Source organism: Choristoneura fumiferana, chromosome 16 (genome assembly GCF_025370935.1).
Source record: "Choristoneura fumiferana chromosome 16, NRCan_CFum_1, whole genome shotgun sequence".
NCBI lineage: Eukaryota > Metazoa > Arthropoda > Insecta > Lepidoptera > Tortricidae > Choristoneura > Choristoneura fumiferana.
The window spans coordinates 1,013,291-1,032,150 of record NC_133487.1 but is presented as its reverse complement, the minus strand read 5'-3'; the positions used below and the strand labels follow the sequence as shown (position 1 = coordinate 1,032,150).

The following is an 18,860-nucleotide window of genomic DNA, read 5'->3' as shown; positions in this document are numbered from 1 at the left end:
AAGTTCTACTAAATATCCGTGGGAATTAGCACCAGAAATTATGACTTGGTATTTATTAAAGTTGCAATAAAAATAAGCGTGCCAAATTACATGACTAAACCCAGCGGTTGAGATTTCAATATTTTATTTCAATCCCGTAGGAATATCGGGGAAAAAGTAGCCTATACATACATATATATTAATCCAAACTATCTTCTACTACATCACAAACTTTCACATTTACAATATTATTTCATATTTAGGACGAGGAAAGGTTCTTTCACAAAATTCAAATTTCGCATTTTATAACATTAGTTATTAATTAGGTTTAGGGTCTGTCCGGCTCTTCTCTACAGATCACACTTCTCAACCGCTTCTCGGGAAATACTGTGGGAAGTTTTTTTTTTACATTTTGTGAGTAGACGTTCAAAATTTACTTAGAACATGTGTAACCTTGAATTCAAATTACAGTCGCCCGGTCCAAGCATATTTTGCATCTCTTGGAATAAAGCGCTTTTTATCATAAAATGGACGATCGATATTTGAATTTGATTGAAAGGCGATTTCTTTTTCCACTTATTCTTATCTCATTCAAATTTCAACTTTACTCGGATTGTTATTGGGTCTTCATTTAAGTAATCATTATATTTGATATATGTTCTTCAACGGTACGGTTCTACAACGAAATCATAATTTTTAGGGTTCCCCGTACCTGCTGGGCTACTACGAAACTCGAAACTCGAAGTTCGTGTCGTGCGGTCTCTCTGACACTTATACTGTTTAATACGAAAGCGAGAGGGATCGCACGACACGAACTTCGAGTTTAGTAGTAGCCCTGCTGAAAAGTGACAAACGGAACCCTATTATTATCGCTACGCTGTCCGTCTGTCTGTCACAGGGCTATTCTCAAGCACCGTTATACATAGATGGGGACCTGCTATTTGCTAATAGTGTGTATTTGATTGTATCTACAACAACAAATAATAATAAAAAAATATATAAAATTATACCCCTTCCAAAAAACGTAAATTTTTTGTGAATGCAAGTGGCGAGTGGTCGATCATTGCGGCCAACTAAGTTCGGGAAGCCTTTGTTCAATAATACGAGGTGTCTCTGACCATGGGTCTGTAAATTCAAGGTTTATTTCTACTCACAAAACTAAGCTACTTTTGTTTTGTAACATTTCAAGAAAGTTTTTAAAGTCTGACCAGAAACATATGACTGCCATGTTGCGGAATTTCATTGGAACTAATTTCTTACACTGGCAATAATTTTAATGATTGTCAGTGTCACTGTGGCGGTTTCTTTGAACAATAACAAAAAGTCAAAGTCAAAATACAGGCCATATCTGAACATATTATAGAAAACTTATGATATGCATGTAGATAAATACATAGTTTACACTATACATAATTAGGCATTAAAACACTCGTGTGATCTTATTATGAAACTCGCCTTCGGCTCGTTTCATAAAACACACTCGTACTTTAATGCCTCTCATTATGCACCAGCCACATAAATAACTATTATAATAAACTACTGAAAAAAAAACGCTTGGGGAATGAATCTATTTCACTACGAAACCTTTCCAAATTAACATCAGAGCTAACAGGTAAACGTTGTAGACAAGTCAAGATGTCATTGTTCCGACTATACTGAACTATTGCCATATAAATAAGAACAATAGCGCCCTCTTGACAATAGTCATATATTTTTGGTTTACCTTTAGATCATTCATTGCTCCTCAAAGTTTAATTGTTAAATCAGTCTCTAGGACATAGCTGTGTTATCGCTGTCTCTTGGTACGGGGGCCTTGAAATAACTTTTGACATTTATTTTGACATCTCTAAGATAAACATTTATCAATGTGCCGTCAATTTAGTATTGTATCGCATGCATTGAAAATTACTGAAAAAAAATGAAATTAACAAGAGGTCATATTTTTATTTCTAAAAAGTAGCAGAACAAAAGTAGCTCAGTTATAAGAGTAGAATCGAACCCTGGACTTAAGCCCCATAGACTCCCTGTATACGTCTGTCTGCTGATGATGTTGATGATGATGTCTTATTGCATGTTCAATTGTTATTTTTTAATTTGTCTTTATTTTGAGTAGGCGGAGTAATTTGTATGTGAGATGTTGTGAGTAATAACAATGGTTCTTATTTTGACAGCTGGTTTTACATTACTATTGAAGTTTCCACGCATCTTTGTATAATAATAAATTTAGCTACGTTAATAGTCCAAGTTACTTGGATCTCTTGTTTTAACAGAATCTAAAGAGCCTTCTTAAGGCATACCAAAATACAAGAAAAAATACAATAAGAAATATTATTACATTTTACCAGGACACTTAGGCGTTACGTCTTTGTTTTTTGTTTTTATCATAGTGTAAAGTTTTGTCAAATTATTTTTATTTCATATAATTTCAATTGTACTGAAGCCATCGAATTTTCAGTCAAATTAAAAAAAAAACCTAAGCTAATCTATTCTAAGTAGCTCGTCTAACATTTACATAAATAGGTTGTCTACGTGAAACGTATTTTTATTTATTTTTACTTCTTCCCTCTTCTCTTTATGTCACGAATAAGTGATTTCTTTGTTGCTTTCGAAATAAAATAAGCTATTTTATTTCATACATCAAAAAACAAAACCGGACAAAATCGAAATTTGATACGATTTGAAGTCACGATCCTCTGCTGTTTTAAAAGTTACTTAAGGTGGGTTGTCGGTTCTACCCTTTTTCTGCGTTTGTTTTTGTATGTGTTGTCAGTTATTACTATGGAATGGTCAATGACTTAGCAATTATAGCGTCTATTCATAATATGTTAATTAGTTAATTATCATATTTACCTAATAGTGGTTTTTACGGATCCTTTGTTGTTTGATTGGAAATAATTATTACGTTATTTTAGCAGGAGCTAAATGTTATACTTAAAAATATATTTTTTTGACTTTTGTTTTGAGTCTTACAGCCTTATTCATAAAAAGTTAGAGCCTCCTTGAAGGCTCCTTGAAGGCCCGATGCTAAAAAACATGATTCATAAACGTCTGTTAGCGCTAATCAGTCGATCAAGGCTCTGCTAAAGTTAGCGGACCGTAGACCCTCCTTTATCTCCCTGCTAAGTCACAAAATGGCCGCCACAAGTTTGAACAGCTGACTTGGACAAGAGCAAAAAACCATACCGAAGATATTTTAGTGAAGGGTGAAGTTACGCAAAGATTAAAAAAAAACCAGGAAAAAATATTTTCAGGAATTTGTATTTAAAAATCCTCTAAATTAGCAGCAATAAATTAACAATAAGTATGAAAAAAAAAATAGGATGATTAACACAATTATGGCTTTTTGCACAACATAAACATGCGGATCGGAAATGGCGGGAAAACAAACTTCTCGCTTTTTATTTTTTTCCTGCAAATTTGCTGTCACTGCTGTCAACTTTTTTTTTTTATTATTGATTAGGCCATTTTTGTCTTTGATTTGTCAAGGTGGCCAACATAACGAGTCTAATCAGTCTATCAGCGGCTCAACAACTAGCAGACTGCTAGCAAGCGTTTATGAATCATACTTCTTGACAACCGTCTAACAAGCTTAATCAGTCTGCTAAGTAACAGACCGATCAAACCTCAATTAAGGATTTTTTATGAATAAGGCTGTTAGAGTATAAAATGACAAGTTTACAGCGGAGGTCGCGAAATTGTTGTCTACTTTTAATTTCCTTATTTTTGTCTGTGTCTGGCAAAGCCAAATAACGAAGAGAAAAATAAAGACAAAACGAATGTCAAGTTAGCGCAAACTTTACATAACATCCTACTAATATTATAAATGCGAAAGTTTGTGTGTGTGTATGATTGTTACTCCTTTACGCTAAAACGGCTGGACAGATTTGGATGAAATTCGGCATGTATATAGCTGGATATCTGGAATAACACATAGGCTTCTTTTTATCCCGATATTCCCACGGGATAGGGATCTAATCTTGAAATTTCAACCGCTTGGTTTAGAGTCTTTAAATTTTGGACAGTTGTTCTTAACACAACCTCAATGAAGACCACGATATAAATTTTGGGAATTCCCAGGGGAATTTTATAAAATCCCGGAATTTCAATGGTACCAGATCGAATAGTTTACGCGTGCGAAGCCGGGGGTAAAGTCTAGTTAATTCTAAACTCTTAAACTATTGCTACCACGAACAATTTAAGAGTTCTGTGTCTTAAAAAAAGTATTTAAGATGTGAACACAATACAAACAAACACACTTTTATGCACGGCGAAACTTTGCAATCAGCTTGCTGCGCCAATATTTCCGGACCGGTACAACTCTTTTCTCGAATTGCCGGCAACGCATCCGTAACTCAATTTATGTCGAGTGTCCATGTTCGGCGGGGATTTCTTCCCATCAGATGACCTGCCTGCTTAAAGCCGCAGTGAGTCACAGAAGTCTACGCAAGGTCGTTTTAATGGCCTTGTAAATAAATAGCTAACTTTAAAATAAATAAATTGTTAAGAGGTTTGTGAAGTAAAAATCGAAAATCAGCTTTTTCATAATGATTTCCAAACAATAAACGTTAAGTAACTGATTTTGAACCATTTTTAATAGATAGATGGATTCACAAAAAGATCGTCAAGAAAAATAAAATTCCAATAAAAACAGGATCAAAATGTATATGATATGTCGTCAATAAAACGACCAGACGACCAGATGGCCTAGTGGTTAGAGAACCTGACTACGAAGCTTGAGGTCCCGGGTTCGATTCCCGTGTCGGGGCAGATATTTGTATGAAAATACGAATGTTTTGTTCTCGGGTCTTGGGTGTTTAATATGTATTTAAGTATGTATCTATCTATATAATTATATTTATCCGTTGCTTAGTACCCATAACACAAGCTTTGCTAAGCTTACTTTGGGACTAGGTCAATTGGTGTGAATTGTCCCGTGATATTTATTTATTTAAAAAGAAAATCAAGGTTTGTACGTTTTGCTTTTTATATCGTTCATTAGTTATAAACATAATATACCTATAACTATACAGGATGATCAATCCAAATGGGTCAGTAGGGAGAAATCAGAAACTATGAGAGGTAGCGTAATCTGTTCTTAGGAACCATGGCTTCGATTTTAGATTTAATAAAAAATAACCGTCAATCGAACCTGGTCAAAAATTCTGTAAACTATGTTTATAAATTCTGCACATTTTTTCATATGCAGAATATTTTTTCATGCTGCTCAATTGCTGTTGCAACCTGGCCTGTTTTAGTTTTTAATACTAAAAACTAAAACTAGCCTTCTACAGAAAATCTGGCACTCATTCTGGATTCTATGGAGAACAATTATAATGTCCGTTTCAGGAGTTGGCGGAGACGTCGTCGATGGAGGCGGGCGGGGACGCGCGTGACGAGCCGCGCGAGCGCCGCGTCGGCCACGCCCGGGACGCGTCGCCGCCGCTAGGTACGGTACAGCACAGACAGGTGGAGGGGGGCGGGGACGCGCGTGACGAGCCGCGCGAGCGCCGCGTCGGCCACGCCCGGGACGCGTCGCCGCCGCTAGGTACGGTACAGCACAGACAGGTGGAGGGGGCGGGGACGCGCGTGACGAGCCGCGCGAGCGCCGCGTCGGCCACGCCCGGGACGCGTCGCCGCCGCTAGGTACGGTACAGCACAGACAGGTGGAGGGGGCGGGGACGCGCGTGACGAGCCGCGCGAGCGCCGCGTCGGCCACGCCCGGGACGCGTCGCCGCCGCTAGGTACGGTACAGCACAGACAGGTGGAGGGGGCGGGACGCGCGTGACGAGCCGCGCCGAGCGCCGCGTCGGCCACGCCGCGGACGCGTCGCCGCCGCTAGGTACGGTACAGCACAGACAGGTGGAGGGGGGCGGGGACGCGCGTGACGAGCCGCGCGAGCGCCGCGTCGGCCACGCCCGGGACGCGTCGCCGCCGCTAGGTACGGTACAGCACAGACAGGTGGAGGGGGCGGGGACGCGCGTGACGAGCCGCGCGAGCGCCGCGTCGGCCCACGCCCGGGACGCGTCGCCGCCGCTAGGTACGGTACAGCACAGACAGGTGGAGGGGGCGGGGACGCGCGTGACGAGCCCGCGCGAGCGCCGCGTCGGCCACGCCCGGGACGCGTCGCCGCCGCTAGGTACGGTACAGCACAGACAGGTGGAGGGGGCGGGGACGCGCGTGACGAGCCGCGCGAGCGCCGCGTCGGCCACGCCCGGGACGCCTCGCCGCCGCTAGGTACGGTACAGCACAGACAGGTGGAGGGGGGCGGGGACGCGCGGGACGAGCCGCGCGAGCGCCGCGGCGGCCACGCCCGGGGCGCGTCGCCGCCGCTAGGTACGTACAGCACAGACAGGTGGAGGGGGGCGGGACGCGCGTGACCGCTAGGTACGCCAGACAGACATACACTGCTGAGGCTGATCAAGCCTTGTCGATTGTTAACCTTCCTCATTTCATGTTTTGGTTCGTTTTAAAAATTCAATTCAAATATCAATTTTCGAATATTCACTGTACTTACTTTCAATTAAAGACCTCCGCTGTAAACTTGTCATTTTATACTCTAAGACTCAAAACAAAAGTCAAAAAGGCCCAAGCCTTAAGGCCGCCATTAAGCGGAATAATAATACTTTCAATTTCAGCACTGTCAAAATTTCTTCTGCGATCATCAGCCGTACTATAAGGACGTGCTAAATATTTTTATTATTTTGACATCAATACCTATTCGATCATATGTATATCATTACAGTTTCTCAGTGCAGATAATTACAGTGTTTTATAACCAGTTTCATCACACATTTGTATCCTGTTTTACTTAACCCTCTAACACAACTAACACACAATCTAGGCACAATTGTGCCTTCTATCTTACACTTAATAAACATCTTGAACATCTCCTGTCTTTATCCTCTCTTCATCATCATCTGTCGCACACATCGTGACAATACAGACCGGGACGGGGCGGTTAGTTAACAGGTTCGCAAATCGCAGTCCCGAAGCAATGTGCCAGCCTAAAGAAGGTCCCCACTGTAATAATGACATTAAACGCTCATAAAAATTAGATTAACCCTTAATTTGGCACCGAGAAGAATACTGGACATTCTAAAAAAATAAATCTACACGTAATATTAAAACATGGAGTTTTTTTTAAGTAGCATAAATTAATTAAATGCTAATATTATTTCACCAAAAAATGTATCAAGCCGGTGGGAGCGCTAAGTGTTCGTCAATGACCGCCAAGATGCAGAGGAGGAAGGTCGCGTCTAGCGGGCTCCCGACAAGTGGTTTTTTTTTCTTGGTTTTGTATGAAATTGTTATGAGTTATTGCCATTGTGATATTAAGTAATAATTAAAAAACATATTTCACTATAGTTGACATTAAGAACACGTTCTGTTTGTGTGTTTAACTTTTCCAAATATAACGTCCATTATACTTCCGTTGTCAACTACGCAACGTTTTAACTTGCTTTTGCTATGTCCAGCATACTTCCCAATGCCAATGATGTAGTTTTTTATAAACTTCTGTCATGTCCAGTATAATACACTTTGCCAAATATGAGTAAAGTGAAATAAAAACTACTTTTATAAGTTTAACCGGTATATGTGTGTCTGTGTGTAGGTCTTGTCTGTCTGTCTATGGCAACGTAGCTCTTAAACGAGTGAACCGATGTGAACTGATTGAATGTGTTTTTTTTTTAATTTGAAAACAAGTTTTCTAGCGGTCATTCTTAGCAAGATTTCAAAATCGGTTGCCATTTTTGAAATTTTTGGCTTTGAAATGACCGAAAAAGCTACCTGTAAGTTTTGTAGTCATAGAAATGGGTAATTAATTATTAAATCGTTTGGTCTCAGGTCATCCACAACTTTTCGAGAGGCCGAAAACTTGTCGGATTGATTCCACGAGTCAATGCAATATCAGATATAGACAGTTCTAGTTCAGATCAAGAAGAAATATCACAGTTGAGAAGAAATAGCACTTCTCCAGATGCTCCTACTATTAATTCCTCATTGGAACGACTCAATTTACTTGGAGAAGATTCTGACAAAGATATAGATACAAACCAAAGTAATAACTGTGAAGTAAATCTTCTATCACCTATAATACGAGAGGTTATACCACTTAATGGGGAAATAAATTACGAGAATATACCCAGTCTGTCGTCTATTCCATTATTGGCATCTCCTGCTAAACCTTCCGCATCACATGTGTTAATAAAAAAAATACCTCGTTGAGTTTCTTGCCGGATTCTTCTCAACAGAGGTTTTTCCGAACCGGTGGTAGGTTTTTTTTGACATTCATAAGTGCTTGTTACAGCCTAAATTGAATAAAGATATTTTGACATTGACTTTGACTTTGAACACCTGCCATTCGAGAACCTTTTGACCCCATCGGCCATCAGTCCTGCGAGCAATGTGCCCCGCCCATTGCCACTTCAGTTTCGTAATTCTTCGGGCTATGTCGGTAACCTTAGTTCTACTGCGGATATCATCATTTCTGATTCTATCCCGCAGAGAAACCCCGAGCATAGCCCTCTCCATAGCCCTTTGAGTGACTTTCCTCATGAGCTAAGCTTCCTCATGAGGCCCATCGTTAGCGCCCACGTCTCAGATCCATATGTCATCACTGGCAACACACACTGGTCAAACACTGCAGTAATTTGGATGAAAAGACACTGCGAAGCTCCCGAACGCTGCCCAGCCGAGTCGGATTCGACGAGTGATCTCTTTCTCGAAGTTGGACCTACCTAACTGGACCGTTTGTCCTAGGTATACATACTCGTCAACAACTTCGAGCGCAGAGCCTCCGACTATTACGGGAGTTGGCACAACATGGACATTAGACATGACTTTTGTCTTGCCCATGTTCATTCTCAGGCCAACTCGGTCGGAAACTTTGCTGAAGTCAGCGAGCATAGCACTGAGTTCCTCTATGGTCTCAGCCATGACTACAATATTGTCGGCGAATCGAAGGTGAGTGAAGTACTCGCCATTAATGTTGATGCCTCGTTCTTCCAGTCCAAAACCTTAAAAGCATCCTCCAATGCAGCGGTGAACAGTTTCGGAGAGATCACATCTCCTTGTCTGACTCCCCGCTGCAGAGGAATAGGCTTCGTGCTCTGGTCCTGTAGTCGGACGGACATAGTGGCGTTTTCGTACAGACACTTCAACACTTCGATATACCGGTAGTCAACTTGGCACCGCTGGCGAGCCTGCAGCACAGCCCAAGTCTCGATCGAATCGAAGGCTTTCTCGTAGTCCACAAATGCAAGGCAAAGGGGGAGGTTATACTCTTCGGTCTTCTGTATAACCTACCGCAACGCATGTATGTGGTCTACGGTACTATAGCCTTTTCGGAAGCCGGCTTGTTCTTGAAAGTAATGTAGTCTTTGTTATTAATTACAAGAGCGGTATGATAAGTTACTTAGACTTTTTTTTGGCAATGAAGGCGTCTTTTTTTTTAATTATTTCCATTGAGAGTATGATTATTTTCAAAGTAGAAGTATACTAAATTTATTATCATTCCGCTATTGTAAATAAAAGATTTGTCTATTGTGCTCATTTTAAAAGACTGACTTATGACTTGGTTCAAAAAGTATGGAAGAAGATTTATAGGTTTAGTATAAAAATGATCTCATGATAGTGATACTTGTTTGTCAGTCTTGATTGTCAGAAAATTGTTAATATTTTAAATTTTTTGTATTTTTTCTCGACAAAATTTTAAAATAAGCTGAATGTAACAATTGTAAGTCTGTTGATTGTTTAAAGTGATTTTCTAATAAATATTTTACATTTTGTATACTTTTGCTTGATTAAAAACAAATAATCGGGAAACTACATATCTTTGGCAATGGCCAGTATACTAGACATTGAAACAATTGTCCTGTCCTCTGCCCAGTTGGCAACGTCCAGCATACTTGACATACGTTTTTCTGAAAACTATTGACATTTGATTTTTTTTACTATTTTTACCGTGTATATGACAACATAATTACCCCAAAAAACTATAATTCTAACCTTATTTCGATATTTTTATTCCTTGCCAAATTAAGGGTTAAGATACTTCATTGCCATGAGGCATATTTGCCACATGGACGTACCAGTGAAACCACCCATGAGGGACATGTGCCTCGTCGGACTGTGAACCTGTTGAACATAAAATCAAGCTAGCACGCTGTCGTTCTGAATGAGGGCTATCGTTTTTTGTCTCACTAGATGGCGCACTGTTGCGTGAGGTTTTTAAGTATGGCTTTCAAAGTCTGTTATTACGGGCGTGAATACAAAGTTTAGATTAAAATCATATTTAATACACCTTTAAACCGTAGCATAAAAATATCGAGCATGCCACAGTGTTGCAAAGTCCCCGTTTTGTTCGGAAAAAAGAGAGGACAAAGGTTTCCGAAAGACAAAACTGTCTCAAAACACAGACATTCATTGCCCCGGAACGCATATTTGCCATAATTAATTTCAGATATTGCAAAATATTCACAAAATTATTCTAATTATAAATAAACCCGCGTAGCTCACCCAAAAACTATGAGATTTGACATTTCGGAGACCTCACGCTACACTAGCGCCTCTAGCGGCGAATTCATTCGCGATAGCCCTCATTGAGCCTCAATCCTCTAACTAACAATAGGACCTGTTGCAGTGTCCAACGGCGGCGAACTGGGCGCGGACGGCGACGCCCTGCCCACGGACATGTCCGACACGAGTGACTCCGAGCCTGACAAGCCGCACAAGTAAGAACATGTTGCAAGCTGTTTGAATGAGACACAGCTATTGGCAACCAATTTGAGTCCTAGGCCACCATCGACATGTTTTTTTTTAGGTTCTATGGCAAGTTTCCATGGTGGCCCAGGAATGGAATAGGTTCACTGTATACGAGTATAGGTGGTGCCTCCAAAGTTGTAGTGAATGATTAGATTACACACACAAAAGGAGAATGAATGAAATGAATGAGTTAAGGTCAAAATCCTGCTGTCATTACATGGCGTTCTTGTGTGCGTTGCCTCAACTCTGGTGGCACTATCTATATATAACTTGAAGTATAATTTGGTTAGTCGTAACTGTCATACATAAAATATTAAGAAGATAAAATCCAGTTGTTAAAGTCTGTTTAGTAACTATAGTTCAACAGGAATTTTAGAGGGGTCCATATCAGCTAGCATACTCATTGACAGTCCGAATACCTATAATGTTTGTCAGAATGATCGTTTGTCATAACTCTTTTCTCTGAATCCAATAATTGCTCGGAATGAACAGACCTAACCTAACCTATAAATAAATTAAGGTTACAGTGGGAAAAAAAAAATTATGACAAACGATAATTCGGACATATATTACGGTACAACTGCTCTGCTTTTAGAGCATGACATGAGTGCGTGTGAGATAACTTTGGGGGCGGCAGACTTGAGCTTGCCTTCGGAATCCAAAAGCTTAATGGTTACTTGACCTGAAATGTAAATTTCAGTTTTTTTTTTATTTATGACGGTGGAAGCAGTCTACACTTTTTATGTTGAAAAAAATGACTTTCTGCCAAGTTTCTTGCGGCGCATTCTTCTTGGCAATGATGGTCTTTCCGAAAGCGCTGGTAGTTTCAAAAATGACGTGTAAAGTGCCCATTGCGGCCTATTTACTGAATAAATGATTTGAATTTGGTATGACTAGCGAAGAGTATGCGAACTTTGGCTTTGGAAGAAAGTCTTGCTCTATAAGAGGTTTTTTTCTATTTTTTTTTCGGAGCTTAAGTGCACCTGTGTGAAATATAAGGGGTTAAAAGGCCAGTGGTTGTAAGTGAATATTGTGTGCAGCGGCGGCGGGCTGGAGAAGTGCTCCAACCCTCACACGGGGCGGCTGCTGCTGCGGCACGAGTTCCCGTTCCCCATCGACCAGATGTTCACCATGATATTCACCAACTCGAAGTTCAATCTGGAGCTGCTCGCGGCCAGAGCCACCACTGACTACGTGCAGGTTAGCTCGTGGGGATATCGTTTGGCCTATAATTTATATCGTTTCTTACACATTTGTGATGCTATAAGACATCTGTTTTAACTTTAAGCAGCGGTGTGGAAAGCATGCAAAAAAAAACGGTGCGCATACGGTGCGTCACTGCGATTCCGTGCCGTCACCGTTTTTTAACCCTTTGACCGCCACGACAGCTGAAAAAGTGCCATAGTGGCCATGTCGACATTTCGTGGCGCATATGGAACGATTTTCAGAAAAAAAATGTTTTGTCGGCTGTGGATGTAGCCGACCGAGGCGGTTTAAAGGTTAAGCAGCGGTTTGGTCGCACCTTAATTCAATTTTTGGACCTGCAAGCTGAATCCACCAATATATCTAACAGGAAATATAAAAAAAACACTTAAATAATTATTTCGTAATACGTCTAATTTCTATTAGGAAAAAAAATAAAATACGATTTTCTAAGTTACATATTATCAAGAAATTGGATGTTAAAAAAAATCATTTAAAATCCAACAATAGATGTGTTTGGAAATTACGTACAATATAACATTAGCAGCAAAAAAAGGTACAAAAATTCTCAAGGCTAACGTGCCTAATAAGACATACCTAAACCGTAACTAACTATACTTTCCTTTTATGCCACTATGGTAATTAATTTTTAATTTTTTACTTTTGAAAATATGAAGCCTTTTTTTAAGTTCCTTTGAAAACATAAGTGGATTTTACATTACAAAGACCATAAATAAAACTAATAAATGAGAAGTAAATAGGCTTATGGCAATTTCGCCTGATTTTTACAGAATTATTAGATATTATTTTTTATAAAATTTGACTGTCGCGGTGATAAATTTTGGTGGATTATAGAAGAATATATTTCCAGATTACCTGACCTAATTTTTAATGCTTAAAAATTGCTTATTTGAATTAATGTTGATTTTACTTAGAGCGAACATGTTAGGTGACTGGGGTGGGGTATGCATGCATTTTACGAGCGTTTTAACATCGTTAGCATGCGTACAGCCTGAATAAAATGTAAGTAGTTGTAAACGCGCGTTATCCAAACGCGCGGTAAGCGCTTGTCATCTGAACTTAGCCTTAGGGTTCCATTTTTGCCGACTGAGATACGGTACCGGTTTTAAAGTGTCATTGGGTTCGCAGGCGCCCTGGCAGCAGGTGGGGGGGCAGAAGTGCCGGCAGGTCAGCTACACGCTGGGGCTCACGTCGGGGCCCATCGGACCCAAGGAGGTGCACGTCACCGAAACACAGGTAAGCCGGCTTACTATTTTGAACCTCCTAAGACCCAGCGTACAAAATTTTGGACATAATGTGTAACCAAATGTCAACTTATCTTGATTGCCGTTAAGTTTAAAATTTGACGCGGGGTCTGAGGAGGTTAGAATTCCAAAAGAGGGAGGTTGAAATCCGGTTGTATTATTTGTTTGCTTCATCAGCACCATCCTTTATGAATGAATGAACTGAAAGGAAAGTACAGTGTGAACAGCTTACTTAAATTAAAATAATCGAGAAACTAGAACTCCAACATATGGCAATACTGAACAGAATGAAGAACAGGTGACTATAATTTCGTACATAAATTTCAAGAAACTTATGGCGAGCTCAGGTTTGAATCCACCATCCTCTGCTTGATAGACCATAGTTCAAACAACTAGGTCACCACGGTAGACATGGGTAATCTCGACTCCAACAAGGGATCTGATTTACTAAATCCAGCTCCGGTATCGGTACCACCGAATCCGCTTATCGACTCCGACTCCTTTATCCCGGTTCTTTCGAGCGATTATTAGTTTGTCTACGGCCGATCCGGCTCGGTTCGGTACCGATGTACTGAAGTACCGATTCGTCCTAATGACTCTTTTGAATCTGTGAGTCACTTCGGATATACTTACTACTGGCGAACCGGCTCCGGGGAGCGGCTCTGAAATTGTTATCATACTATCCTTCTTCCTCTCGTAATAAATGCTATTAGCGCGAGCGGGACGGCACATATCCGATCCGACGTGATTGAACGAAAGTGAAGTGAGTGCTGAATCGCCGATCGCGAGTCGCTCGATCCAATAGGTTGCTCGGAGTTAGTAATTCCTCGGAGTCGATAAGATTTGAAAGGAGTCAATAAGGGATTCGGATCCGCTTAAGGATCGGACTCTTTTGAATCTTCAGATCCGGAGTTACCCATCTCTACACCACGGCTTTTTAGACTTTTAGAGCTCGATTATTATCACACATCCCGGTTCGAAGAAGACGTCTTCTGGCTGATGATGATGGCGTTAATCTAAGGTACCCTGCTCTCCTTCCCCAGGTGATGAACAAATGCTCCGCTCCCGGGCACCAGTACTCCATCGACTGTTCATCAGAGAACGCGGGCATCCCTTACGCGGACTACTTCACCGTCGAGGTGCATTACTGCATGACGAGGGTCACAGAACATTCGACGAACTTAGAGTTTTACGCGCACGTCCGCTACAAGAAAAACATGTGGCCCATGGTGAAAGGTTGGTTTGGACTTTGTCATCTTGCTTTTAAGAGCGTCTGTGCCTGCTGAGCTGGCGACGTCGCATTTTTGTTAGTGTTCTCGATTGATCCATAAAAATTTGATGAGAATTAAAAATTTGGTCTGATAGAACTTTTCTCAATAGGTAGAGTCATTCACATTGCAATCATTAATGTCTTATTTTGACAAAATCATGCGTCTTCATGGATGGCACTAGGTATATAAGTTAATGTGTCTACTGCAATAATTATTCGTGATAAACTTTTGTATTCTTTAAAAACGTACAAAATGTTAATTAACAGTTTTTAAATAAAATAAAAGTCTATCACGATTAATTATTGGAGTAGACACATTAACTTATATATTAAGAAGAGTTCTCATCAGACCACATTTTAAATTTTTATGGAATAATCGAGAAAAACTAACGAAAATGCAACGTTGCCAGCTCAGCAGGTATAAACGCTCTTAAGGTGGTTCCCTATCTGAATGACCTCGCGCATTGCAGCTTCCGCAATCCTCCTATCTCGTTCTAACCTTACAATTTAAAAAATATTATGGAGTCCGTTCGCCCACTGAACTGTTTCCACGAGAGATGTGCTGAGCGAGGATAGGTAAATGAAGCGCTTCTATTGGCTCATGAAAAACACACTCCTCGCACATCGCCTCGCTCTGGTGGAATGCCCTTAACATTATTATTTAGTAATTTAGGATAACGGCACAGGGCGGCCACGCCGTACAAAATACGCGTCCTTGAATCTACATAGGCACGACGACGTCTGTACACGCGTCAATGTGTGCGTAAGACACACAGGGCTGACTATCGCAAAACCCTAATAAGTGCTACCAATGACATTTAAACGTACTTATACGTAGGTATGGCTTAGATAGTGCAAATCAATGTAATCGTTAATCTTACCTATTTATTTAAACCTAATTAAAATGTGTCTGTCTGTGTATAAGCATTACTATTTTCAATTACAATAGATATACGACTACAAAGTTAAACGAATTATTCGGTAGGTATTTATTTCATCTATTAATCGCGATAATTTCAGAAATAATTATTTATTTAGAAAAAGGAAGTAGGTAGGGTACCGTTACCATTTCGCAAAATTATTGCTCCCGAACTTAGTGCCGTGCGGCCGACATACATCGCGTCGCGCACCCGACTGCTTTCCTGCGGTTTTCCTGCAATCTGCGCTTGAGGGGTGGGGTAACTCGAACCGGTGCGGGGCGGAGCGTGGCCATTCTGTACGTTAGTACTATTATATATTCTGTGATAACGGCTCACAGTTTGTGGGTTGCCGTGTCCAATCACTAATGTTGTTTTTCATTTTGTCAGCTTTCCTAGAAAAGAACACTATGTCGGGTCTGGAAGACTTCACGCGCATGCTAGAAGCGCGGCTACTGGCGGAGGCCGAGGGCGCCGCCCCCGCCAAGCGGAAGGGCCGCCGCACGAGACGCGTCACCAGTAAGTCGACAACTTGGGTTTGTGTGATTTGTGTGTTATTATAGTTTGGAGGTGGAGTAACTGCATGAACGCACATTTCTTGCATAAACGTAGCTATCATAAGGTCGCGGGTGAGCAAAGTAATTGTTTAAGTTCATTAAAATGTATCTTACAGTACGATTACTTGGAGTTAACACTTGACAGATGGGCGTGCCTTCAGTCAATTTTCAACTTTGACGTCATACAAATAAAGCCATTTTTAGTATACCGCTACCCACGTTTACAGATTATGTAAAAACCGTTTTTTTTTGTATGAGCTCAAAGTTGAAAATCGAGTGAAGGCACGCCCATCTGTCAAGTGTTAACTCCATGTAATCGTACTGTAACCTTTATTTAGTTTCACCTGTCCCGTTGTCTGTCTGTCTGTAATCAAATCTTGCAAGTTAAATTTGACCCACTTCCAATAGTCAGATTGACTTGAAATTTATAATACTTATGTAAATCGCGTGACAATACAATAACCTAATAGTGACATCCTGGTAGTCCAGCCAGGATCGTCTCCGCAGGACGGAACTCTTCAATATTTGGTATGCAAATGTTGTTTGGGTGACAATGCAAGTACAGTCAACAAAAAGTAAAGTCAGCAAAAAAAAAAATTTATTGAATCAGGCGTTACTTTGCGGAGGTCCATATCAATGAACTAAAAGAACTACACTGACGCGTTTCCAACTCAACCAGAGCTCATCTTCAGAGTGACACAACCGTACACCATGCTACCAGTTGTACTCTAACTGGTAGCATGGTGTACGGTTGTGTCACTCTGAAGATGAGCTCTGGTTGAGTTGGAACGCGTCAGAGTAGTGTGGTGTGGTGATAGATGGGTTTGTGTGATTTGTGTGTGTTCTTACAGTGTGGAGATGGAGGAACTGCATGAACACGCATATTTTGCATAAGCTTAGCTATCGTGAGGTCGCGGGTGAGCAAGGAAGTTCTTTTAGTTCATTCAGCAAAAAAAGCTTGTATTTTTTGGTTAGGTTATTTTACAGTTGCATCGTCTGAAAAGAGGCTCAGTGGGAGCGAGCCAGTTGCATATTGCATATTTTCCACATGCCAGTTTATTTTTTCAGCATCTTCTGTAGAAACGGCGACAGCGTCGGTCGTCAAACCGACGGCAGCGATCCTAGCGCCGCGCGCTAGTGTATCGCGCGCGGCGTCGCGCGGCGGCGGCGGCGGCTGGCTCGCCGGCATTCTGGTGCTGTTGCTGCTCATAAACGCTTTGCTGTACTGGCGGCTGCATCACGCGACGACGGCGCCGCTGGATGCCGCGCAGCTGCAGGCCAGGTGGGGCTCTGGGGCTCGCTTATTATGTCAGCTGTAGGTCATTCACTGGTGGATATGACTGACTCCATAGACCTCCAGTTGTTTCGGTTGCAAGCTGCCTCCATCCACTGAACCCGCAGCTTTGACCAGGTCATCCGTCCATCTCGTTAAGAGCGTTTATACCTGCCGAGCTGGCAGCGTTGCATTTTTGTTAGTTTTTTTTTATTATTCCATAAAAATTGAATGAAAATTAATAATGTTGTCTGATAGAACACTTCTTAATATATAAGTTAATGTGTCTACTCCAATAATTATTCGTGATAGACTTTTATTTTGTTTAAAAACCGGTCATAAACATTAGTTCGTTTTTAAGGAATATAAAAGTCTATCACGAATAATTATCCCTTTCGAACCCAGCCGATACAATTGTGCGGGTTAATTATATTTGAATTTGAATTTGACATGGATTGTACATAAGGTCCACTGTCATAACTCTTACATTTGAATTTTGAACTTGTACATAAAGTCCATTTTCGTTACTCTTTTCATACTCGGCTGGGTTCGAAAGGGTGGAGTAGACACATTAACTTATATATTAAGAAGTGTTCTATCAGACAACATTTTCAATTTTCATTCAACTTTTATGGAATAATCGAGAAAAACTAACAAAAATGCAATGTTGCCAGCTCAGCAGGTATAAACGCTCTTAATGGGATGATACGCTACGCTTGCCGATCCGCCGTCTCCATTCCATAACTTGGCCGCCCCACCGGCCATCTGGTCTCCTTGCTATAAAAGTATAGTGTGTAATCCCACTAATATTATAAATGCGATAGTTTGTAAGTTTTTTTTTATTATTATTTTTATTACTCAAATAAAAAAACAAAAAGAAGTACAGAATACTTATTACTATAACCTCTGCCAAACTGCGTAGCAGTTTGTTGGCAGAAAGTGTAGAACTCTCATTCACTATTTTGAATACTTTAACACTATGCCGGCTGCGCAGGCGCGGCGCGCCGCGGTCCTTGGTTACATTTTTATTTTTAAACTTGAGGGTGGATTTACGGCTACTTTGCGCATCGCGCCGTGCTCATCGACACCGGCTGTTAAGTATATTACAACATTATAGTTAATGATACATCGTGCGCATCTCACAGCCATGCCTGCATAGTCTGTTTGTTTGTTTATTTGTTACTTTCACGTCTTAACCAATGCATCGATTTAGATGAAATTTGGTATACAGATAGTTTGCGTCTCGGGGAAGGATATAAGATAGTTTTTATCCCGGAAAATTGCATACATAGTTTCCGCGGGATAGTGAAAACCAAATTCTACGCGAACGGAGTTGTGGCTAGCGGCTAGTTTTTATAAGGTTCAATCCGTGGCAAGTGTTTTTAAATAAGATGCTAATAAAAACAGATAATATTGGACTTGGTTCTGATCGTGCTGTCATTATTTCAGGATAAACTCGCTGAGCGGCGCGTCGCTGGCGGACTGGTCGTCGCTTCTGGAGAGCCACTCGCGGCGCCAGCGCTCGCAGCTGGTCGCCTGGAGGCACGCCCTCGACCGCGCCAGGCAACACCTGCAACAGGTAACCTGTATTGTTTCATGACATGCAAACGATTATCAACTTTAGGGTGGTAG

At 41.0% G+C, this 18,860-nt stretch overlaps 1 protein-coding gene across 1 annotated transcript in view; it reads left to right on the top strand.

Moving 5' to 3' along the window:
• LOC141436422 (protein Aster-B-like) overlaps window positions 1–18,860 on the top strand; it is a 56,584-nt gene that overhangs the window by 31,304 nt on the left and 6,420 nt on the right. The window contains 8 exon segments of the mRNA XM_074099408.1: window positions 5,326–5,425; window positions 10,622–10,712; window positions 11,784–11,943; window positions 13,096–13,203; window positions 14,255–14,447; window positions 15,789–15,917; window positions 17,024–17,237; window positions 18,678–18,807. Coding sequence (XP_073955509.1) covers window positions 5,326–5,425; window positions 10,622–10,712; window positions 11,784–11,943; window positions 13,096–13,203; window positions 14,255–14,447; window positions 15,789–15,917; window positions 17,024–17,237; window positions 18,678–18,807 — 1,125 coding nt within the window.